Source organism: Pagrus major, chromosome 15 (genome assembly GCF_040436345.1).
Source record: "Pagrus major chromosome 15, Pma_NU_1.0".
NCBI lineage: Eukaryota > Metazoa > Chordata > Actinopteri > Spariformes > Sparidae > Pagrus > Pagrus major.
This window is the reverse complement of record NC_133229.1, coordinates 8,455,214-8,481,438: the sequence shown is the minus strand read 5'-3', so window position 1 is coordinate 8,481,438 and position 26,225 is coordinate 8,455,214. Positions and strand designations below refer to the sequence as shown.

At 41.6% G+C, this 26,225-nt stretch overlaps 1 protein-coding gene across 1 annotated transcript; it reads left to right on the top strand.

The window, feature by feature from the left end:
* Positions 1-8,962: 8,962 nt before the first annotated feature.
* ercc6 (excision repair cross-complementation group 6) lies at positions 8,963-25,167 on the top strand. The gene is made up of 22 exons (XM_073482469.1): positions 8,963-9,003; positions 9,552-9,757; positions 9,863-10,091; positions 10,322-10,442; positions 10,626-10,740; positions 11,951-12,668; positions 14,076-14,207; positions 14,624-14,782; positions 15,727-15,862; positions 16,099-16,269; positions 16,561-16,737; positions 18,677-18,793; positions 19,303-19,398; positions 20,178-20,396; positions 20,784-20,894; positions 21,608-21,727; positions 21,982-22,076; positions 22,585-22,730; positions 22,822-23,424; positions 23,521-23,692; positions 23,783-23,861; positions 23,960-25,167. The coding sequence occupies exons 2-22, from the start codon at positions 9,562-9,564 to the stop codon at positions 24,407-24,409; spliced, it is 4,362 nt and encodes a 1,453-aa protein (XP_073338570.1). The 5' UTR covers positions 8,963-9,003; positions 9,552-9,561; the 3' UTR covers positions 24,410-25,167.
* Positions 25,168-26,225: the final 1,058 nt, after the last annotated feature.

Genomic DNA, 26,225 nt, shown 5'->3' with positions numbered 1-26,225 from the left:
CTGGGGCCTTTCTGTGTGGACTCTTTTCCCCTTGTCTGTGAGGGTCCTCTGGTTTTATATTCCAAAGACATGCAGGTTAGGTCACTTTGTGACTCTAGGCTTCAATATTGGTTTGTGTTAAGGGTGTACTGTACACCGCTTGTCCAATGTCAGCTGGGATTGGCTCCAGCCCCCATCAAAAGGATCTTCAGTTACAGATAATGGATGGATAGATAGATGATCTTAGTTGTTGTACAACTAAGAAACAAGACTAGGACATGTCACGCTAGTGCAGAGAAGGTAGAGAGTAGGTTAACGAAGGATTTTTTTATTGATGCATTGTTCATTCCTTGGCTTTGTGTAGGAAAGGCTCCTGTTGGCAGCGTAAGTGCAGTCTCATCAGTGGAAATCAGTCGGATCTGCCACGTTTGACCACAATATTATCAGCCCTGTCAATCATTTGGGGGGAAAAATCAGTGGTTACTCTCTGAAGTGTGGTCTTTAGTTCTCTGGCATTTCATCAGAAGCCATACGGCATAGAGACGTCGGGTTTTAGTGTGATACTCCAAGTATCTCCCACTGAGATCAATACAGCTTGCACCACTGTCTGACACCAAAGCAAGATTCAGGGACGTAATGACCTTTTGTTTTTCCTTGCAGGGAACAGGGCTGGGCTAATTAAGGTGATGTAGTGCAGGGGTTGGAGGGAAAGCAGAGTGGAGAGGAGCACAAAAACAGAAAACGGGAAACAGAGCAAAAGACACCACAGAAACCCAGAAAACACATAGAACACATGACAACATGACACTTGAATGAGAGAAACATGACAGGCCACCTCTTATAGCTCCTGAAAAGTTGGCATTTGGGTCCGACGGCCATGATGAACTCAATGAAAGTTCCCTAAGACGAGACAAATGCTTTTGCAACGGGTTTCTTATGATATATAAGCTGTGAAAGAGCACATTCCTGCAAACAGCCAAAATTCATTTCTGCTGCTGTAAGTGATTTATTTATGTCATCGTGGAAACCCTTTTTTTGACACCATCATTAAACACTCCAGGGATTCCATCTACTGTACATCATGTAAGTGTGGAGTTGGCGAGAAATGGTGCGTTGCTTCCTGTTCCCAAGTACATCTAGAGTGTGTCTCAATGCTGACAGGAAGAGGGGGCTCTGAACTTGGAACTTGACTTAACCTTTGGCACCCAGCTTTGTCCCACTCACTGATCCTTTTGGCCCAGACCTTGTTGTCCCAACTTTGAATCAGAGTTATGAAAAGAATTCATCTTAATCTTTTCACCCTTTTTCCAGAAATACGCATAGTCACACCAGATTTTGAATAACAAGTTTATCTCCCTGCATTATTGTTTGTCCCCTTATGAACCTGAGTTTGATTACTTCAGCAATGTTCACATCATCATAATCCCTGATTCCTGTTGTTCTGAGCTTTATCACTTGAGTTTACGGCAAATCTGTTATTTTACCCATGAAGCTAATTGCCCAGTGGGCGAGTCCCTGGTGTGCAGGGGTCCCCCATTTAAAGTTCTGTGTGTCAGCACACATTTCTGATGACAGTACACATGTTTCTGATTAGATGGAGAGAACAAACACACAACAAACAATAGAGCCGTTCAAATGTTCTTTATACAGTAGATGTAACCCATGTGGGCTGAATAGCATCAAACCTATCTAGCACCACAGGGTAGCGGCGCAGAGAAAATGCAAAGAATCTGACTGTGACTGGCTGGCGCTGAAAGGCATGGAAAATCACAGCTCACAGCCAAATAAGTCAGAGAAACTGAGCACTATTGCATCTGACATTTGGAAACAGTTTAGTTGTGACAGTGAATAAAGTGAAAAATATAGGTCCAAACTCTGGTGATGGACTCTGTCAGTATTTATTTACCTTGATTCTTGTGCGGTTTAAAAAGGCCCCTTTACACACTACTATGCTACTAGTACGTATTATAAGAATAAAGATATCAGACAGTGTAATGACAGAAAGACGGCTGGAGAGAAATAAGATGGGGTTGGCGGGGGTGAGGATGATGATGGTAACTTCTCTGTGTTTTGCAGACGAAGCGTTAGAGGGCAGCCCAGCATAGAACAAGTGGTCATACATCACTTTAAGTGGGATTACACAAACACCTACACATTCAGACACACTTATTTGTGGAAGTGTTTAGGCTTTATTTAGATATCTGAGTACCAAGGTTATTATGGTAACTACATAATGATAATTACACACTAAAACTAAGTGTGAAAAAAACATGTTAGTCAAAGGACCAGTGTGTAGTTGCAGATAGCAACAAATTAAATACCCCTCATCTCACTCTCTCCCACAGTGGCCGCTACAATCACAAAAAACGCCATTAGCCCTCTCTAGAGCCAGTATTTTGTTTGTCCATTCTGGGCTGCTGTGGTGGACCAGCTCCCTCTGTATATGTAAAAGGTTCATTCTGAGGTAACAAAATCACAATTCTTAGTTTCAGGTGATTATTGTTCCAGTTGAAAACATTGTGAATATTATCCATTTCTGCCAATAGATCCTCCTAAATTCTACACACTGGACCTTTAAATGTACAACAAGGAACATTTAATACTGATGCCATGACATAAGCAAACAAAGCCATCATCTTTCGGGGCTTTTCCATACACATGTGCTGGCCTGGCATGCCTCGGTTAGACTTGGCATGTCAGTCTAGCGTGGCAGGGATTCGCATTCGGTGCCTGCTTAAAGGTGTGTCTTTAACTAATGACGCACTCGTGTTGAATATTGGTCAGCGGAGCAGCTGTAAATACTCTTCCTCTCGCAGAAGAAGAATAGCTGCCAACAAAGCTCTGCTAATTAGCTGTTAAAGACGTTGCATTTCCTATAAATTCTCCACATTAAAAGCTCCGCAACTCCCGAAACAGCTGAAAGTAAACATATTGAAACAGTAAAATAAGCCTCATGCCTGATAGTACAATCAGGGATGCAGGAGAGACACTCAAGAGATTCAGTTAGAAGCAAGAAAAGTACTGAGAGCTGAACACTTTTTAGAAAAATCTTTCTCTCTGGACATCACCACAGCCCGCTTGGAGGCAGGGTGGGCACGCTTTTGCCCTACTCCAGAGAGGGTCTATCCTGGATATGGCTTGGCTCAACTCAGTGCAATAAAACTGGGGATGGAAAAGCAAATCAGCGCGGCCAGCGGCATGGCAAAAAGTGCCAGTGGAAAGGCTGCATAGAAGACTGATTATATAGTTAATCTTAATGCCTGTCCCCAGGTTGAATTCAGAAGATTAAAACTAAATTTTACAGCAGAGTGCTGAGGATGAAATGATGAATCGCAATGACTACATGAAAATCCTTGTAGTCCCTTGTAACTGCTTTAACCGAAATAAAAATAAAAACTAGACTTTACAAAAAAATGAAAACTAACCGAAACATTATTGTTAAATCTAAAATGCAAGAAATTGTCAGTTTGGTCAAATGTGTCAAAACAACAAGCATGAGGACACAGTGGTGAATATGTTTATTGAGATTGGGATGTCGAAGACTGTGTGAGTAGACCTCATAAAGTGTTTGTATTGTATTTCCTATTCGGGACTTTTTGGATCTCACCCCTATTATAAAAAAAAAACCCAAAACTTATAGTGAAACTAATAAAAATTAAACTGAAACTAAACATTTATAAAACAATAACAACTAGACTGGAACGATCAAACCCTATCTGGCAACTAAACACAATTTAAAAAAGAAAAAGGAATGAAAATGAAACTATAATAACTGATAGTGATCATTTAGGTTGACAAAAGCTGATTGCTCTGCTGCCTGTCAGGTAGCAAGGCAAGGGAGAGACATAACTCAGTTTAAACTGTGGGGAGGTTCGACAAGACCTAGGCGACTGGAAGTTTTCCTGTGGTAGGAAGTTTTCCTTAGTTAGATGCCCATTCATCTTCTCTCCCATGGAACCTACCTATCACCCCCCCTGTCTTCAAGACCTCACCGATGAACTGCTGTTTTCTCAGGGGACACATACCCACACTGCATCGATCATCAGCTTGGCAACTGGTTTGGTACGTTTTAACAATTTGCGAACAAACGCTGACAAAACAGTCCTCAAGTAAATATTTAGAATGTTAAGATACCAATCTGGTCATTTCTACATCTGTTGCACAGTATTGTCTCTGTCTGTGTTTGCTCATGTTACAGGCCAGGCTCTGTGTCAGGACACTGCTGCCACTGTATATCACCGACACAGCCCTGATCCCATTGTTGTGGTCTACACTATCAATGGCTGGAGTCCACCAAGCCACATCTAAAGAAAAGACTATATTTGTCACTGCATACCCGAGCTGGCTCTAACACTGAAACACACACATACACAAGGTCAGATGCATGTACACACACAGTAAACTAAACCCACATTGCGGTTCTGGCGGTTTCGTGTGATGTGTCACTGTACCACACAGACCTCGTCCTGAATCTTTCTGGTGTGGTTGGTTCCAGCTGAGTTTGAGGTCTGCAAAATACACAGTTCTGTGTGACCTCCCAGTGTCGGCACAACCTGACCTAGAACAGGTAGGCACATGTGAAAACGTGCCCGCTCCTGATCAGAACCAGTTTGCATGCAGGTGTTTTCCTGTGCACTCTAGGAATCGCTTTAAAACCTTTTATAGGGAGATTAAAAAAGCCCATTTCATCGAGCTCACCATTTTGAACAGTTCACCTCCAAAACTAATTTCCATCAAGATATTTATAGGAGCACAGTAGTGTACAGTTGTTGTGTTATTTGCCCGCAAACGTACATAAACACACACCTGCTGCTGAGCGAAATCGCAAGCAGATGGATTACATCTACTGTAGCATGGCAGAGGTCTGATGCACCCGGATGACAACCCAGCCCACCCCTGTAATTACTATCAGGCGCACACACAGACATATACTAACTGGGACAGGGGAACACATGGGAGGCATTAGCACTGACAGTATGGCCACACACATGTAAAGTGGAATATGGCTTGGATATACATTAATATAGACGTGATGATGCTTTACTCATGTTGATTTATTAACCAGTCGCTGGCTTAAGAAAACATCATGGTTCTCGTCTCTTCACAGTTAGACCCTAAAGGGTTTACTCAACCAAGAAATAGGAACCAAGTGTTCCACTTGACTGCACAATAGTGTACCATCACCTGTAGAAATGCAGTGATTGAACAGTGTGTGTGTGTGTGTGTGTGTGTGTGTGTGTGTGTGTGTGTGTGTGTGTGTGTGTGTGTAATGTGACAGCATGGAGACAAGATATGCAGTATCTCTTTCTGTACCCTAAATGAATGCATATGTTTCTATACGTACAGTTATATCTAGTTTTGCATTCAATTGAACAAATAATCATTTGTATTTTTATTTAATCTGCCATTTATTTTTGATTTGTCATCTGTGAATCATGAAAACATAGTGGAAAAAAGGCCAGATGACATCTTAAAGTTGCTTGTATTGTCTGACCAACAGTCCAAAACCAAAGAGATTCAATTTACACTGATATAAAAGAGGGAAAAAAACAGCAAATTATCATATTTGATCAGCTAAAACCTGTAAATGATTTACTAAATGACAGAACAAAATATCAGTTATCAAAATAATTGGTTTATCACCTCCGCCAAGGAAGTTATGTTTTCACCTGTGTCCGTGGTTGGTTGGTGGGTTGGTTGGTTCTCGGCCCAGATTAGATCGTCACATTAACTTTTGGTGCAGATCTGGATAAAGTGACAGATTCAGGAAGATTTTTCTCACTTTCTTTCATTGTGAGATAAGACATTTTCATTAACTTCTCAGGGCATAATGCATGGATTGGGCATATTCAGGTGGCTGGTATCTATGAGTAAGTCCAGTTTGATATGGATCCTAGATCTGGTGAGTGTAAATTATGGTTAAGCAGATATGGGTTTGAAATTTATGCAGGGCTATCAAGTTTGATTTTAGATTAAGCTTGATGGAATTAAAAGGGAATGTTGGGCCTTGGCATAGGTATGTACTGAGTGCCATTACAGTTTACAATAGTTTTTAATACTTTTTTCTACAAACATCGAATAACATCGAATTATATCATTTGCATGTGTAAATGCCTTCCCTGAGAAGAAAACCCAGGCCCAGTAACAGCTCTCTTGAATTCACTTGAGAAACAGATTGTGAGGGAAAAATGATGCCCTTCAGCAGTGGATTTTTTGTTTGGAGTATGGAGCCAGAAAAAAAATAAAATCCAGTGTATCTACTCTGACAAGAATTACATTGCACATGCAAATTTTGAGGAAGAAATTGACCATAAAAAATCCTCACATTTCATTTTTTTACTGGAGCACGCACCACAAAACACAAGAGAATTTCAGCAAACAAAAGTGTTTATAGAATGCTGAAAATGTAAAAGTATCGGGACGAAGAACAAATGAAATTAAACAATGCAGTTAAAAATGGTCAGTGCTGAGCCGGTCCACATCAAACAAGACTCTCCCATAACTGTTTACCACAATGAAATGCAGCAATGAGAGGAGTCAGTCTTTGACTAGGACCTAATATGCAGCTGGTTCATCTCAGGCAAAAGACAATCCTGTTGTAGCCTGTAAAAGCAAGGACAATAACTCCTCTCTCACAAAATAGTTTGTAAATGATCTCATCCTCCAGACATTCATCATGTCACAAGCAGCTGATGAAGGCCATTCAGAGTAAAACACACTTTATCATAGCGAGGAGGACAGTATGCAGGAGATAACGGAAGAAACACAACTTCATACACCACGCACCACCTGTGGAAGTGTGCTAGAGTGCCTAATGTTACCTCACTTACCCCTTTATGCACATAAACACTCATGCTGTGGAACCATAACTCTGCAGTAAGTCTCTCAAAAGCAAGCACCGCCATGCTTTGCACGTGTAATGTTTTCTTTTTAAATCTCACTCCACTTGTTATGCTACTGTCAGAATGCAAAGCAGCACAGAGCAGCAGTGTTAACATCACACCACCGCACCCTCTGGGATTTGCACTCTACCCTCCTACACCCTATAAATCTTCTAAGCCCCTCGCATACAAAGAAGCAGGGTTAGTAACATACGCTCATGATCACACATGAAGTCATGCCTATACATAAAGTCAAGATGGACAGCTTCGCCACCCACTAAATCCTGCCAGCTCGGTATGGTCAATAACTTTCCCCTAAATTATGATGTGCAGAAAACACGGCCGTATACATCCATACTATCTCCTCCTCCTCCTCTGTGATAAAACTTGTCAAGTATTACTTAAATAAACACAAGATGGAGGTCGAAGACAGACAGGGTTTACATTCTTCTCTGCAGCTCAACCTTACAGTCACAACATCGCGTGAATGTATCATTTATTTCCCACCATAGGTGATTTATCAGCAGCCTGATAGTTTATTTAACTTGTTCTGACTCCTATCTGTGGGCCTTTATATCAACTATCCAGACGAAAACCAACAAAGACAACGCTGTGTCTTTTGGCTACCTGATCACGCTCTGCACCCTGCATGACTTCTACTAATTAAACTACAAGCAAAGTCCTACTTCTTACTGTGACACACTTCCCTTTTGGTTCAGTACTTTTTAAATTCAAATCCCCTCCAGTGTCTCTGGAGAGGTTTCACTGAAGGTGACCCACATTTGCTAGTTAAGCAAATAAAATAGATCAGTGTCTCCATCTTTCTACACTTTTTGAGCCGAGGGCGACAGCAATATCTATCCCTATATAGATATTTCTGCTTACACAAATAACACTGTTTGGAAAGCTTGCTGGCCTTTGCTCAGGCACCGCGGTGCGAGGCAGAGAGGTTATTTAATTAAATCCTTCATTTATTGTTGCAAGACACTGGAAATAAACTTCCTCTGAGATGCAAGGACTTGGCACTGCTCACGTTTGTGACATCCATGAAGTGCAGGCTTTCTAAACCTTTGGAAGAAAATGACATTAAAGGATAAGTTTTACCAAAAATGAAAAATTAGTCATAATCTACTCACCCTCATGCTGATGGAAAGTCAAGTGAAGTTTTGTAGTCCAAAAAGATGTAGAGGTAGATGGGGACTTATTTTAAAGTGTGAATAAAAATATAATGTCTCCATAGAGCTTGTCCTGCATAGTCAAAATCTCCAAAAGCCCCAAGAGATCCAAAATTGATTTGAAAAGATATTACATTAGGCTTATGCACCCACTTCAGACGGGGTGCATGCCAACACTTTTAGCTTAGCAGTTAGAGATTTCAGCTTTTAAAAAGATTTAAATAACAGCTTTTCAAATCAATATGGGATCTCAGGGCTACTGGCGACTTAGATTAGGCCAGACAAGCTGTATGGAGTCAGTTTCTTTTCAGTTGTTTTCTTTATGTATTGAACCCTAACCCTATTCTATTCTGTAATCTATTTAAGTTGTTCAGGGGAATACTACAATGCTGTGTTGCTGTGAAGGCTCAGAAAATGTTTTGTGGACTACAAAACTTCCCACGACTTTCTACCGGCTTGAAAGTTAATATTGGCTGAATTTTAATTTTCTGGTAAACTTAACCTTTAAAAAAGGAGCCGATACCTTGCAGAGGACTAGAAGTTCTGAGAGTCTGGTTTACTGGATGGTGCCATTATGCAAGGTTTGGCTGGATTGCACCCTGATTGCAACACAAAAACTCCCAAACTTTCTTGGTCCCTCGTCATACATCTAACTAGTTCCCAGGCTGGTTATGCAAAACTCAAATACAATGGATTACATGCCAAAATGTGGTCCGGCTGCACATTTTTATAGGACTGGGGGTGGTTCAATGACATCCTCCATGGTTAATTGTTAGGAGCATAAGTGGTTTCATGGCGCCCTCTAGAGGTGAAGAGCCGCTGCGTGTGTGAACCAGCAGGGGGCGCTGTCCCACAAGTTAATCATTACACAGAGAGCAGCTCTCTGCCTGCCTGGCACCGGAAACTAGGAAGCTGGAGCAGCAACATGACATAAACCGAGCCAGTGATGTTGTGTAACCGCACTGTTTGTGAGTAATGTCTGTCATTGTTGCTTCAACACTCGGTTTAACGTACACAGCCTCATTCAGACAATAATAATAGTGTAGTTACGTTCACTGCCTGTCGTATTAATCTGTAATTTTGGGTAGTTTAATTCAAGTCTCGGAGACAGCTGATGATTTTCGGCTGTTAGCTTAGCAGGCAAGCCTAGCCACGTAAACAATGGACAGCTGAGAGAGACTTGTCTTGACAATGAATGTTATTACGGTCTAAATAGCCGCTTCTTATAGTATATTCTTTGGTTAGAGACAGGTTTTGAAACGTATCATTTTCCCTTTCTACGCTTGCTCCTTCACACGTTAATTAGCATGATGTATGTTGAATAAGCTGCACGCTAACGGTGATTCAGTTCACAGTTAGCGTTTCCTTTTTTAGAAGCTAGATTAAGTTAGCCCACAGTGGATATGTTTAATTAACGTTATACCCTTTATTGAAATGCTGCCAGGGCTTAGAAGAAGCATGGGGACTACATCATCTGCTTACATAAGGATAACACACTGACTGGCTCTGTTTGCAGCTGCATCACCATGCCTGTAGACGGTTCAGAGGACCAGGTGCCCTCCTCTCTCTCCAGCCCTACCAGTGCTGCCCTTACCCCTGGAGGGACAGAGGAAGATGGGGCTACAGGAGGCTCAGCAGTCAGCTCCTTCCCTGAAAACAGTCAGGGCTCCGAGGCAGCAGCAGCGTATCCTGCCAATACTGGACCCGAGGAGGGCAGCACTGGTGAGCTATGCATCTCTTTACACTAAAAGAGAGAAGGAAACATGATAAAGAGTCACTCCTGGCTATCTCATACTTACATATGTTGTCATCTGTGGTGTGGTACAGGTGGTAAGAGGACTGGAGCCTTGCTGCAGATCAACCGACAGCGTATCCAAGCCTCAGCAGCCAGTTCTGGAGCTGATGAACTTCAGGGTCTTGGTGTGGCTGTGTATGACCAGGATGTCCTTGAGCAAGGTGTCCTGCAGCAAGTGGACGAGGCAATCCACGAGGCCGGTCAGGCTGCTGCTAAAGCGGAGGCTGAGAAGGAATACCAGTCTGTGCTCGATGATGTCAGGTAAAGGACAATAACTGCGATGAAAGAAGGGCCTGAGATGGTCTGAGTTTTCCTCTTGGCAACATTATTGTATTGTGTTTAAGGGTCCCTGTGAAAGTCCTTAAATCCAAGTCATCATAATTTGTACTGATATAAGTATTTTACAGTAGCTTTATATATGCGTTTGATGAAATGTTACAATAGCATTGAGATAGAAATCTTACTTTGTTTTTTAATGATGTGTGTTTCAGATCTGTTACAACATCTCTGAAACATATCAACAAGATTATCGAACAGCTGACTCCATATGCTGCCTCTAGCAAAGACGTCAGTCGGAAGATTGAATCAGTCAAACGACAGAAAGAAAATAAGGTAAAATATTCATCATGTGAAACCATTTATTTCAAATGATATGATAAACACGATAATTTTTTTCATTTTGTTATGTAACCCATGAATTTTGTAATGACCAATGAATTGCCTTGCACACTGTATAATGTTATTTAAACATAATATTAGTGACTGTGGTGATGATGAAAACGCATTTTAATTCAGGAGAAACAGCTGAAAAAAGTCAGAGCCAAACAAAAGCGACTGCAGGCCATTCTGGGAGGAGAGGACACCCTACGAGTGGAGGCTGAGCTCTTGGCAGAGGATGATGGAGAGGAAGGTGAGATGTCTTTATTGTTAACCTGTGATTCCTGTACAGTGTATTGAATGAAAGCGTTGTCCACTCATTAATGGGGGAATCAATATTGGGTCACATGAGGCAAAAAAAAGTGTTGGGTGGGTCATGTGGGTCATGTTCAGTGCTGGCCAAAGTGTAGCAAAACAAAGCACACAAAGAAACAATGCAAAGCATTAATACCAGTTGCAGTTATTGTTGCCAAGAAGGCGATTCTGTGGCATTCCTCACTGAGAAATTGTCAGAGAAGATGGTAAATACAAATACATACACGTGACGGTGCAGTGATGGTTGTTTGGAATATCAAGATGTTAATATATGTTACATCTTCTGATTACAGATGTCAACTCTAGTTAGATAAATGCCAGAAATTTGTGAAACACATTTTCACATTGAACTCTCCCCTGATTTTTTTTTCCTTGTGACAGCTGTGTTATATTTATTGTTGAAACGTTTTTTTCTCCAGTGTATTTGTTGCTACTCAACACTGTGTACTACTTGTCAGCAGCTTTTGAAATCGGTTTGTTCCTATTCATTTATTGTCACGCAATTTCGCCCACAGGGATCAATAATAATTTCTGATTCTGATTATTGGATATGTTTGGTACATCTGTTGTGCAAATCCACAGAACTGTGAAACATCAAACCTACCAAAACAGCTGTCAGTAGGCATTTTTAAATGTTCTCTCAAACGGGTACATTGTTTCTGTTTTGGCAGAACTGAGCATGGACCAAATCAAAACCACCTTGACATCTATTAGGGCAACATATTTAACAGTTGCAGCCTAAAAGAGCAGTGTTGCAGGTGTCTCCTGCCGAGTGTGATTTGGTGCAGAACACCAGTTGTTTCCTGTCAGCGTGAGCAAACATATGCAAATATATTGTTGCTACACACTTAAAGGTACCCTGTTAAGTTTTCTTCTAAACAAAACAGTGATGTTTTCATTTGTGGTTTCTAAACAAAATCTATTGACTGCATCCTTTAGGCCTAACAGATGTGTTCAGTGTATTCCCCTCCTTATAAAACATAAGCAGAAACCTGCTTGCACTCATGCGTCTTCATCCTCCAAATCAAAACATTACTCCATAGCACTAGTAGTGGTTAAAAAAAAAAAAAACTCCACAAGGTACCTTTTCAGAACCAATAGTCTTCAGTTCTATATCTAACCCTGCCCTGTGCTTGTATGTTGTCCAGAAGCTGGGCCGTCCACCCTGGGCAGCATGCTCATGCCCTCACAGGAGACTGAATGGGAGGAGCTCATCCGGACAGGACAAATGACTCCTTTTGGAACACGAATCCCACAGAAGGAGGTAAAGAAGGAGCCTCGAAAAGTGATGCTTGCTGAGAACTCAGCTTTTGACCAGTACTTGAATGACCAGGCCAAGCTGGCTACTGAGAGGAAGAGAGGCCCTCTTCTGAAGAAGAAGAGAGGCTCCGGACTCAGCCCTGATGAGGAGGCCAGGGGAAAAGCAAACAGAACTAAGTCCTCTTCCAAGGATAAAAAAATGAAGAAGTGCATGCGAAAGCTCCAGATAACTGCTCTTAAGGCCCATCCTAAGGCTCGGCCTAAGGCTGAGCCTCAGCTCCCTAAGCCCAAGAGGAGGCATCGCGCTGAGGGAGAGGAGACTGACAGCGAGGCGTCAGAATACTTGCCCAGTGATGAAGGTATAGATCTTGACCAAGAGGAAAGAGAAGCCATGGAGGAGGGCTTCGGGGAGGATGATGAAGAGGAGTATAAGTTGAAACCATACAAGAGAAAAACTGAAGGGAAGTGGAGGAAGAAAGTAAAGAGACAAGAGGAGAGTGAGGAGGAATACCTCCCTGAGAGTTCAGATGAAGAGGAGGAAGAGAAGGTTAAAGACAAAAAATGCAAAGATGATGGAGATGTGGAATACTACAGACAGCGAATAAGGTATGATTGTCTACTTGCTGCTATAAACTTTTATAGATTATTGATCATTTTGGCCTGCAATTTGTTGTGGTTAAGGTTGGATGCAACGGTGTGAAAAGAAAGTTTTCATCAGCAAGTCTTTACATCAGCGCCTGCAAATGACATGCTCAACAAACACCAGATTGAGCTTTTAACTTTGCATCACATTTGCGATGGCAGCGGTGCAAATGTGCTATTGTTATTCCCTTTAGTTAAGGAGAAAGCAGTCGGTTTCTGCTGGCTCCATAGTGCAGAAGGAGAGTTAATCCCAGATGAGATTGGCAGCTGTTTCTTGACTAAGCAAATTCACTCCCTGCTCTTCTTCTCTCTCTGCTCTCACACTGGCCTAATTATCCTCCTGCACATGGTTTTATACACTCACTCACTCTAATGCTCAAATTAATGGAAGAGCAGCCCTAATGAGATTTCATATTTATAGCTGCCAAATAAATTGTGTTGGCATGTGTCCTTTTTCTACACTGCAGTGATTGAATGTCAATTCAACAGCATAGACACGGCATGGATGGTGAGGCTAGCTTATATGAGGAATGATATTATTAGAGTGGGCGGTATTTGTAGTTGGGTGGGGGCAGAAAAGTGTAATTAACTGAACCAATGCTTAGTCTTGACTTAATTAGAGAGTGTGGTCTCCCAGGCCCAGCTAAAGGACCAGTTTTGTGGCAGGGTGACAGGACCAGGCCCAAATGAAGATGGATTCTTATCCTCTCCACCTCACACCTTTCTGGGGAACTCGCACTACTAATTGTCTGTATCAATCTTCATTTGCTGTGCGACGACTGTGCCTCTAACTGCCCTCTCTCCTGCACCATTAAAACTCTTCTCCTTTACATTTCCCTTTTTACTGTAGATGTTCTACCGCTCAAGGGAAATACCCACAACTCAAAACATTTGCTATCCACACACCTGTGTAGGCAAGTCTTTAAATAAACCACTGAGTAAAAGAGGTGCAAATGAAACATCCGTCCATCCATTCTCTGTACCTGCTCACTCCGTTTAGTGTTGAATGTAGCTGAAACTATCCCAGCTTGCATGAGGTGGCAGGGTACAACCTGGACACGTCACTAGTCTGTCACATGCCAATACAGAGACAGAGAAATCCAAAATGGAATTAATTTAAACATCTCACTCATTTTTGATCTTGGATCATGAAATGATTCAAATTTAGGATGTGTAACAGAATATCAAACACTCAAAGGTTGAACTGACAGTGTTAAAAGTTTAAAGATGAAGCAGGGTTTATTCTTTGACTTCTAAATCAGTAAGTTGACCATTAAGTAAAAATTGAGATCTTCACAGTAAAATAGATAACTGCTTTTTCCCACGAGATGTACTCGAACCTCATTGGTGTTTTACTCATTCTCTTACTAGGAGATGGAAGCGGCAACGTCTTCGAGAAAGGGAGGAGAAGAGAGAAATGGGTGAGGAGCTTACAGACGACAGTGATGAAGAATTTGACGAAGGCTTCAAAATGCCTGGCTTCCTCTGGAAAAAACTTTTCAAGTAAGTTCAATTGAGAGTTATTTCAACATCTCCACTGTTACAAATTTTTTTAACCCTCAACTTAGACAGCAGTAACATTTGACTAGTAGCTGTAAAACAATTAGAGTATTAAAAGATATGTGAACATTGAATACTTTGTCTCGTAACAACCTTTGTCCTGAAATGATAATAATTAACCAAAGATTATTTAATTAAGACACCATAAACTTGATTCAATGCTACTGTAGGTCACTGTTATTCGTTATGTTTTAAAAACCTTAACACTAAAGAGGAAGTGTGGCATCACTTAGGCAGGCAAGCTTTGTTCTTAAATATAGGATTGACAAGTCCACATCTGATTGCTATTGTTCAGAACTTCTCATATGCCGTTTGGCAGGTGTTTTAAGTTTTTGCATACATATACACCACATTATCAGGTACCAGCAGACAGGTGTGCGGTGGATGTGGGAACTCCACTGTCAGCAGGCAGGTGGCATCCTGGGAGACGAGATGGGATTGGGTAAAACCATCCAGGTCATCAGCTTTCTGGCCGGGCTGAGCTACAGCAAACTGAGGACCAGAGGATCCAACTACAGGTACGCACACACACACACACACACACACACACACACAAGCAAACTGTGGCCAGAGACTGTGTGTCTGTATGGTATGAATATTTGATTAGGGGGATTTCTGCTTGAGAGTGTTCATCTGAATTATTAAACATGTTTCAATTATGAGACTCTTCACTTTCTTACTGCAGACATCAGAGAAAACACTGACACTCAGTATGTGTGTGCATGTGTTGGAGAGAGAGTGTGTGAGAGTGGAGTGTCTTTATGATCACTTAAAATGAATTTTGGACTCATGAAGTGGGTGTGCAGTAGTGTGGGACAACAAACCAACCATGGAGAACATGGTGATAATCTGTTTTACTGCACGAACTTCACTCATGCATTTAGAGGGTGGAGCTTCCCTGATGGTCAATACTCTGTCTACTATAGACGCCCACAAATTGATTGCTTGCAAACTCAATTATGGCCAAGTATCAATAGCTTCCACCAGGCAGAGGTTCATACCAGCCCATTAGTGTATCTTTGTGCATGTCTGTGTCTGTGTCTGTGTCTGTGTGTGTGTGTGTGTGTGTGTGTGTGTTTGACAAAGCACTTGTAAGTCTTCACAGATGAGCTGAGCATGTGTCCCACACACCTTTTTTCATTCATTTGTAAGGTGCAGCTAGTGAGTATATCTTTGTAGTAAGATCATCCTGCTCCGTCATCGTACCTGGACACTCAGCTTCCTCTATTTCCTTTATTCCTGAATGCATTACACATTCTAAACTAATGAAAGCACATATTAATTTCCCACTTAATGGGAAAAAGCCTTAGTTTTCTATAATTTGGTATAGAAATGATGACTAAAATTTGCTTATGAAATTTGCTGAGGTTATCCAAAGTTAAATGAACCTCGATTTCCCGTATTGCCCATCTTAATTGTAGTTTTGAGATTAAACATCTCTGTACTGTGTGTGTGGTTGCAGGTATGTCGGCTTGGGTCCGACCATCATTGTGTGCCCAGCTACAGTCATGCACCAGTGGGTAAAGGAGTTTCACACCTGGTGGCCTCCTTTCAGGGTGGCCGTTCTACACGAAACTGGCTCTTTCACTAGCAACAAGGTAATTGTTTGTTAATGTGTGTTGGTTTTTCATATTCATAATTCAGTTAGAAAGTTTTCTACAGGGTCTTTTTTTCCTCTGGGGGGCACTAGAGGTCTGTTTATGCAGCATTATCTCCTAACCTTCTCCCCTCTCTCCTCAAACCACATTAAAGGAGATGCCCTACATCGACGCTCAAGCGACCAGAGATGGTTAGGAATTGCACTGATGAAAACCTTTTTGTTTCTCTGTTGCAGGAAAAGCTTATTCCAGAGATAGCATCATGTCACGGTATTCTGATAACCTCATATTCAGCTGTGAGGAATATGCAGGACACCTTGCAGCGCTGGGATTGGCACTACATTATACTGGATGAGGGCCATAAGATCAGGAATCCAAACGCTGGAGTTACTACTGCCTGCAAACAGGTATTGTTTCAGACACATTCATGAACACACTCATTTAAAGTGGCTATACAGAGCTCTTCTTGAATACAATTAAACATTGTAGGATTGAAAAAGTAATACATGCCTTTTTAATTTGTGTCAGTTATCTAGATTCTCCCTCTCCACTTTCCTAAACATCATCAGAGTTTATGTTCCGACCTTTTAAGAAGCTATATGCCTCCATTCATTCTTGTACAGCAACATTAAGCGTTTTAGAGCTTCACATCGATCTTTAGGAATACATAACATTCATTTTCTCCTTCCTCTCGCTAGTTTCGCACTCCCCACAGGTTCATCCTGTCAGGCTCTCCAATGCAGAACAATTTGAAGGAGCTGTGGTCCCTGTTTGACTTTGTCTTCCCCGGCAAGCTGGGGACATTACCTGTCTTCATGGAGCAGTTCTCTGTGCCGATCACCATGGGAGGATACAGCAATGCCTCACCTGTACAGGTACTGAAACACACATACACAAACACAAATGCACAGTTAGAATTTGTTTAAATTCTGCTCCTTGATCGTTCTCCTCATTTTTGAGTCTTAAAACACATTTGAGAAGATAAGAACAGAATAGAAACCAGGTGTTAAGGCTGACCAGGGGATGTCATTCTACTTTTCTGTTTATTTTAAAATTAGGTTTTTAATCTTTTCATATAATTATAGAACAGATTAAGTTTTTAAAGGAGCACAATTACTTTGAAAATAGAATAAGTACAACACAAAGCCAAAAGGCTTATTGCTATTGTGGTTTAAAGTGAATGGGAAGCATCCATACAAAAAAAGGTACTCAGTTAATCCTGCAACCTGATAAATAAACCTATAACTGTAGTAGGGCTGTGTGATATGGCCTTAAAATAATATTGCAATGTTTTCAGGCTTTATCACGATACATTTTATATATATATTTATAGATAGATAGATATTTTGAAATCTCCTTAAAATCACTTCATAAATGCTGAAACTTGCCAACAAAATCATATATCACAATATTCTGACCAAATGCCTCTATCGATATTGCAACAATATTGTAGGGATGACTATTGGTACATAAAATAACAAAATAAAATTACATTTTTGATAAATATTCATTGGTAATCTGGAAATAATGACTAAGCAAGTATCGGAACAAGTAAAATAGTCTGGTAATTTGGAAAAAATTACATTTATTAAACGTAATGCAGCCTTTAAAACCAGGAAAAGACAACACTTTAGCCATATCATATATAATGAATTTAATATGATGTACAGTCTCATATCACGATAAAGATATAATATGGATATATTGCCCAGCCTGAAACCATAGCATAGGGAGAGACCGATGAAAGGCTTAAGTGTCATTTGACAATATCAGTCACACTCATGCATGTACGTGCAATTTTGGAGAGCTACATGGAAGCAAGTCAGAAAGAGAGATAGTGGAGCGATGGAGCCCTTAAGTGCAGTACAGGATAATGTAGGTCCATGCAAAGGAACTTCAGTACATCCCTAGTGTGTGCGAGAGAGAGGGAGAGGCTAAAGTGGAGAGCCAGTGAGCTAAATTGTAGCCCTTTGTCATTAGTGTTCAGTCGTTAATAACCCACTGACTGTATGGATTTAATTATTTAAGCTTGCTATTGATGCTTCTTCCGCTGTCGATAATAAAAACCTTTACTAATTATTAATGTTATTAAATGGTCAGAGAGGGCTAAGCTCTGCTGCCTTATCCTGTTCTCAAAATTCTCAGAGCAGCTGAGCAGGTCCTCAGCTGATGTTCATTTGTACGTACAGACAGATGTATGTAAAAATGTATGCACGTGGGGTGGGGTTGGATGAGCATGTGGATGTGGGATCCATTACTGAAGACACCCCCATGTGAATCCACTCAGCAGCTTGAGCATAGATCACTGGATCATCTGCTTCCCTCCTCTTCTTCTTTTCCACTCTCACCTCCATCGAGCCCTAAATCCCATCGTGTTATTGTCCCCTCCAGCTTTGCAGAGTGTCTTTGATCCCTCAGTGGACCCCCAGTGAGTTAATGTTTTAAAGGTTAACTGCCCTTTAGCACCGACTCTGGATGAGTTGAAGCAGCACATTTGCAGTGGGGTTCCTGGTGTGGGGTGGGACCGAGTGATTCTCAAGCTCTCTGCTCTGTTTCCAGTGGAGCTGGCCAGTAGTAGATGTAGTGGTAGATGAAAGAGGAGGGCTCTGTCTCTCGAGACCAGCTGCACTATGATCAATGTTTAATGGCTCGTACTGCTGAGAGGGACAGCAACATGAGGGAGGTGATGAGAGAGGGCGGGAGAGGGGCTGAACGACGACCATGCCTCAGGAAACACTGACGGGTGTGAGCGTTGACACGGTGAACTGAGTGTTGCTTTTGTTTGTGCTGAAAGGTTTAATTCTTGTTTTTCAGGTGCAGACGGCATTTAAGTGCGCCAGCGTGCTGAGGGACACCATAAATCCTTACCTGCTCAGAAGAATGAAGGCAGACGTCAAGGACAACCTCTCCTTACCTGACAAAAACGAACAGGTATTCATCATACCCTCAAGACATTTGACCCTCTCCTGTTGAAGTATCGAACAGCCTCTCACGCCTTGATCTCTTAACCGGGGAGGTGTTTATCTGATTGGATGTGACTGTATGTGCCACGTCTAAGGAGTATTTGATGAATGTGCATGGCCCTTGTCAGGTGAAGCCAGCTAATAAAGTCTTGGTAAAGTAAAAGAAGCAGGTATTCATTAAGGTGGCCAGTCCCTGGTCTGTCCTCGCGGCTGACGCTGGTTGACTCCTCAGTCCACTTCAGCTCATTAAGTCAGTCCCTCAGGACAGCAGTGGCTCCAAAAAACACCTTGCTTCCCTCTAATTTCTCTTCTCGCACACTGCACTTCATCAAGGGGCTTTAAAGTGGATGTTCACTGCTCATTACACACTCTTACACTGCCCTGTGTGTGTGTGTGTGTGTGTGTGTGTGTGTGTGTGTGTGTGTGTGTGTGTGTGTGTGTGTGTGTGTGTGTGTGTGTGTGTGTGTGTGTGTGTAGGTTCTGTTTTGCAGATTAACACAGGAACAGCGGCAGGTGTATCAGAGCTTCTTAGATTCCAAAGAGGTCTACCAGATACTAAACGGGGACATGCAGGTAAGCCTGGCTACCATAGTTTAAGCAGGATCACTGCATTTGTTTTATGCTTTTTCATTGTGTTGGCACTCTCAACATAAGGACAAGGAGGGCAAAACTCTCGGTGGAGACTTCCAGGAACAAGACTTTCCTTATTCATTATTTAACCTCTTAACTGATGAATATCAGTTCACTTTGCTCACTCACAGGCACTTGTGTGGGTTTGTATACACTCCTGTATACTTAAAGAACAACACCTTGAAGTGGCATCAGTAGAATGAAGTTTTTTTTTGCCATGTAAATTTTGTTAAACCCTTAATAGCTTGACTCAAGCATTCTTTAAGATGCTTTCTTTAAGGATGCTGTGCAGTTGGTCTTTTCACATTAGTCAGACCCTGGAGAGAGAGACTGGACCATTTATCACTACTGACCAAATGGACGTGGTTGGAGAGCCACGAGTGACCACAGCAGATTGTGCATAAACACACACACACACACACACACACACACATATGCTCTCATAGACATATTCAGTGGTCACTCTCAGTCCATTAACCACCATTACTAATGCAGTGACCGTTGGGCCTTCATCAAGAAACACAGCCTTTATGTCCGTAAATAAATTATGTAACTCATTCCTGTAGACTAAAGTAAATGTGTTTATTTGTTTAAAGGTGCAACGCTGTAAACTGCAGCGAACTCTACCAACCTTGTACACCAGTTTTGTCACCTGTCAACCAATTTTGTGTTCATGAATGAAATAACTATTTAAAAAACCTTTCTGTTCTTGTGTCATTTAGGTGTTCTCAGGTTTGATAGCGCTGCGTAAGATCTGTAACCACCCGGACCTTTTCTCTGGCGGCCCCCGGCTATTGAGGGGAATCCCAGAGGACCAGCTCACTGAGGAGGAACACTTTGGCTTTTGGAAACGCTCAGGAAAGCTGATAGTGGTGGAGTCTCTGCTGCGTCTCTGGCACAAACAGGGCCATAGAGTCCTGCTCTTCACTCAGTCTAGACAGGTGAGGAACACATTGCTCTGACTGTCAAATTCACTGACCGATCACTTTTCCAATTAATTGCCAACTTGTAAATGTCGTCTCTGCATTTGTTGTTGTGTTCATACAACCCCTGTGCTTGTAAAATTGCATGTGTGTGAGTGAGAGAGAGACAAAGTGTGTATGTGAGAGAGGCCCCAGCTGTTGCAGTCAATACCAATGAGATTATACCTCAGAGGGAACCTGAGACCCTCCCTGTCGGTATCTCTGTCCATGTAATATTAATCTGCTCTAATCCTTTTAGAGATAATCCAAACCTCAGCCACTCTTTTCCTCTCTCTCTGTGTTTCTCTCCCTGTCTTCCGTTTCTCACTGCCTCTCTGCCCTCTTTATCGTCTTCCCCCTTTCCAGATGTTGCACATCTTGGAGGTGTTTGTGACGGAGAATAACTACTCATACCTGAAAATGGACGGTACTACCACAATAGCTTCCCGACAGCCCCTCATCGCTCGCTACAACGAGGTAAGGATTAGTCATCCCTAATGGCTCTGAGTGTTTCCCATGAAAATCCCGTCCTGGGGGACACAATGCTTCAGTGGAACTCTGCACACCCTGAGGTGGAAACACTAATTGATGACAATCTGTTGTTCAAACTGGATGTATCGTGTTGTCTCTGTCAATGTGGGTGTATCTTCAGAGGAAAGAATTAAAATTTATAGCTAATAAAAAGTGATCAAACCTGTTTCTCTTTATATGCCAAAGAAAACAATATCAGTACTTTTGAATTAATTTGTTTATGTCTAATACAAAGTGTGATCAGGATTGACATTTTTTTAAGGCGACTTGAAATGATTGTTTTCTTCTCTGCACAGAGAATAAAGTAACCAAAAGCACAGTTTAGATTAAGCGGTTTGATTCTCTTTAAATACAACCCCAATTCCAAAAATGTTGGGATGCTGTAGGACTCTCACATCTCACTTTGGGGTTTGCTTAATGATAAATAAAGTCTATCAGTCGAAACATCCCAACTTTTTAAATTTATAAATTTAATTTAAAAGAACAGGACGTTGTTGTTACATTAAATATTACACTAAATAATAGTTAACAATTTACTAATTATATTTATTCATTTAATTATAACCTGAAGAGATTATCAAGACAATTGTTAAATTGTGGACATGATTTTCATGAATTAGTGACATTTATATTTTTCCCTCGTGTTATTTTTCTTACAGGACAAATCCATTTTTATCTTCTTGTTGACCACTAAAGTCGGAGGTCTGGGAGTCAATCTGACTGGAGCCAACAGAGTCATCATCTATGACCCAGACTGGAACCCCAGTACCGACACACAGGTTGGACAGATGCACACACACTCAATAATTCAAATTAAACATTTACCAGGCGCTTTATTTCTCATGGATTTTTATTCTTCTGCTTATGTATGTGTATTATTTTCGACTTAAAATGACTGACATTTGTAGTTGGACACCAGCTTTTCCTACTTCTCACTATTTTTACCTTGTTAAGTTTAAACCTATTATAACCTTGATTACGCATTTCAGATAATTAACCTTAATAATTTATTTGAATGTTATGTTGTTCATAGGCGAGGGAGCGGGCATGGAGGATCGGTCAGAAGCAGCAAGTGACGATCTACAGGCTGCTGACTGCCGGCACCATCGAGGAGAAAATCTACCACAGGTCAGAGTGACGTTTTTATCTTCGACCATAATCACTTCTCTACACGTCATATTCAATCACAGAACTCAATAAAAAACAGATTTAGAAAATCCTGCACTGTCTTTAGTGCTGTCTCTCGCATTGTCTGGCATTTTAGTTGTCTTGCCATTGACTTCACGTGTTCATGAATGTTGGTAATAACATGACTAATTGCTCACATCACTGCTGTATTACCACTTGCACTATCCCAGTTCTCAGTAATTGAAAAGCTTTCCTGCATTATTAAATGGCCAATCTAGGACTTCTAAAGTGTTGCTCTGTTTGGTTCGGCTCTGTAAAGTGCTTTAAAAAAGCAGGTTGGAAGAACTGCAGGGATTCTATTTTGGTACCTACAGTAGAGCGGTTAACTAATTTTCTCATCCATCAGCCAAACTACTCTGTGGTGACAGAGGATTGGGGTTGCCTGCTGAGGTAAAATGCTGAATTACAAACAAGTATCTAATTCTGTATTTTATCTGTTGCAATTCAGGCAAATCTTCAAACAGTTTTTGACCAATCGTGTTCTGAAGGACCCCAAACAAAGACGCTTCTTCAAGTCTAACGACATTTACGAGCTCTTCACCCTGTCTGACCCTGATGGAGCTCAGGGAACAGAGACCAGTGCCATATTTGCAGGTCTGTTTTGTTCTCATCAGAGAAGCATTTTATTGTTCTGTCATTAGATTATCTGAATCTCATCCCAGGTTTTGTTTTGATTCTCATACAGGTACAGGCTCTGATGTCAAGGCACCCAAGAAACCTGAGAGGCCAAGGCCGTCACACACATTAAACCACGGTAGCCGTGTACATAAACACTCCACTGCAAACCAGAATGAAACTGGTGTAGACAGCAGACACTCCTCAACAAACATTCCTTTATTAAGTGACGGAAACACCTCTCCATGCAGTAAAAACTCTCAGGATAAACCCAATGTCCCGACGGACAGTCAAAGCACCAATCAAAATGGCGTGGACGTAGAGCCAAATATTTCAGCAAATACACAACCTACAGGACAAAATAATATAGACTGGGATGCAGACAGGCCAGCAGTGAAAAACTCAAACAGCTCTCACCAACACAGAGACAAAGAATCTCCCCTGACGAGCCCACAGAAACACAGAGAAAAGAGGAAGCACTGCAACACATCTGACTCAGACAAACACAAACACAAGAAACGTAAACACACCAAGGATGCTCGGTTTGAAGGCCACCGCATCTCTCACTTGGTGAAAAAGAGGACCTTTAATAAAGAGGAGAGTGGAGACAATGAGGGAGATCAGCAGAAGAAATCTGATGATTACGTCTTGGCAAAGCTCTTCAAGAAATCTGGTAGGCCCGTCAGCCATATCAGATGTGGTTTATTTAAAAAAATAAGAGCTGCTTTGTTGACTGTTTTTGCATCTCATCCTCCTCTGTCTTCTCCAGGTATCCACAGCGTGATGCAGCATGACACCATCATGGAGTCCTCCAACCCTGACTATGTTCTTGTGGAGGCAGAAGCCAACAGAGTGGCCAAAGATGCCATGAAAGCCCTTAAGGTTTCTCGCCAGCAGTGCAGGCTGCCCTACAATAGACCTCCACCTCCTCCGCCTGCAAGGTACACACTTGGTCTAGATTTAGACTGGTTTAGAGCTTCACTCATCTCTTTTAAAACAAAAATGTCTTTTTCCCTCGTTTGCTCTCTCAGGAAACGGTTTGGACAAAAGAAGAATTCTCTCTTGGTTGCACCTGCTGTTCAAACTGTGCCTACTCCGAACAAATGCAAGGTAACAGCATCGTTGTTATGAAAGAAATGCAGTATAATTAGAGAAACTATTTTATATTTGTGATGCCATTTTGTGTAAATTAATTTGTGTCTCTTTAGGATGCTGCTATTATTAAGAAGTCCGTGTCAAAGAAGCCTGGCTCATTAGCTCATTTCAGTGGGGAGGGAATCGAAACTGAGCCAGACTCCGCCCCGCTCTCCTCCACCTCCCTGCTGGCCAAGATGAAAGCCCGTAATTACGTCAGCCTGCCCTCCAGCCAAAGAGAAGACGTGGAGGAAGAGGAGGCTGACTCTGGAGCGCCAGGAAGGAGCTCCTCCCCAGCTCCGCCCACCGAGCACGACGAGCTGCTGGTGGATCTGCGTAACTTCATAGCCTTCCAGGCGCATGTGGACGGACAGGCCTCCACCCACGAAGTGCTGGAGTATTTCAAGCCAAGACTGACCAAGGAGCAGGCGCCTGTGTTCAGAGAGCTGCTCAGGAGCATCTGTGACTTCCACAGGACTTCTGGTCAGGAGGGCATCTGGAAACTGAAGGAGCACTTCCGCTGAGTGCTCAGACTGAACCGTGATACATACGTCAGTGTTCGAGCCTGTGATATCCGCTTGTTTTTTATCACTTTGTATGATATTTACTGTCAAACTGAGAATTTCTAACAAAAACACATCTGTCACACTCAAAATTGATAACTTCACATTATTACAGTTTGTAATTGAAGGACCATGTTGTAGGAAAGCCATTTGTCTCTACAATGGACTATTGGCTTAGCTGATAAACTCATGATTATCTGTTAATTATGAGTTAACTAACTCTTGATGGAAAGTCCATTGCAGCTAGTTTATAATGTGTTTCAGCTGCAGGGGGAACGTTGGTGCTCATTCAAGCGTTGTTGCCATTGCTTCTGTTTTGTTCCATTGTTGTTTGGTTATACTTGAATTCACTTGTTCTGCCTGAAAGTTAAGACTGTATATTACAGTGAGTAATGACTTACTCGGAGATGTATTGCTTTCAGGATGTCTCAGAACAGTCTCTCTTGTGTCACATTTTGTGAAATGTAATATGGGGAGTAGTTTGTCATTTTGTAAATAAAGCCAAATCACAATTTTGGTACATTTTGTAATGCTGACTTTTTTTGAAACTATGTGCAATTATAGTTGGGGTGGAGGGTGTGCAGAGCTTCAAAATAAGATTCAAATGATCTACCTCCAGTAATTTGTGAACAAAAGGAAAGTTGTGTCATGTTTTTATAAAAATAAAAAACTCTGAATGCACTGTGTTGCATATGTTGTATGCAATAAATCTGTAACTGCGTTTTTCTGTTTGATTATTTGAAATGTGTGTATGATAAAGGATGACTTTTTGAATTAGTCTGAAATAATTCCAGAAAATAATTATACTTAAAAAAGTGGGTGATCTTCCCATAAACACATGTTCAATTTTCCATATTAACCCTTAATGGTGGTGTATATGGACGTTTTGATAGAATTTGATATATATATAAATGTGGTACAATAAAGCTCACTTTCCAAGAAAAAGGACCATTATGAAGTTTTTATTTGAGTATAAAAGTGTGTCGCTGACCAGGGTCCTGAAATGTGGTCCGACAGAAGAAAAAAAATCAAGGAACATGTGTCCCCAAATATAAAAACCTCGTTCAAGTCTACTTGTAAAATTGTTTCACACCAACGCAGATGAGAGTGTAATTTCATTTAGTCATTTAAGCCACCATGAGAGGCTGGAGAGGAAAGGCGCTGACAGGAAGCACACACACACAGAGACACACACAGACACACACTTCAGGCCTGCACTCTTGTCAGAGTTGTCTAGACCAAATATTGGGATAAAGTTATCAACCGTTATTTGATTTCAATTTTCTCCACGCACCTCGCCGAGGTCATAATAACAACTTTATTTTCAGTGGTGCATAAATTAATTACGCGCATTTAATAACTAAAATATCATTATATTCCCCCTTTAATAACATAAACGCTGCACGCCAGGGAAACCCTTAATAGCGCGGGGCCCTGTAACTGGCCATTATCCGCCTGTAATGATATTACAGAACCAATTACGCGCCATTAGAAGGGATTTTCTGCACTTTATGTGGTTTAGTCCAATCCCGCACTCCTCTTCTAAATTTCAGCTGCTTCTCGAAGCCTCATTTTGCCTCCACCTCAGAGACGCATGGCGTCTGCGCTCTGCCGTCCCAGATGCGCTTTAAAACTAATTGAAAGGGTCCCGCAGCAGATCATTTATCTGAGGAAGCGAAATAAATCGCAGGACCCCTTGCTGTGAACAAAATCAAAAATTTGGCCTTGTGAGTGTTCTACATGCGCAACCCCTTGTAAAGTGGACCCCCTAACACAC

Excerpts from the sequence above, each read along its gene's own strand:
- ercc6 (XM_073482469.1), top strand. The coding sequence starts at position 9,562 with ATGCCTGTAGACGGTTCAGAGGACCAGGTGCCCTCCTCTCTCTCCAGC. Across the intron at positions 9,758-9,862 it reads ACCCGAGGAGGGCAGCACTG|GTGGTAAGAGGACTGGAGCC; the intron begins GTGAGCTATGCA and ends GGTGTGGTACAG. Across the intron at positions 23,425-23,520 it reads AAAGCTCTTCAAGAAATCTG|GTATCCACAGCGTGATGCAG; the intron begins GTAGGCCCGTCA and ends TGTCTTCTCCAG.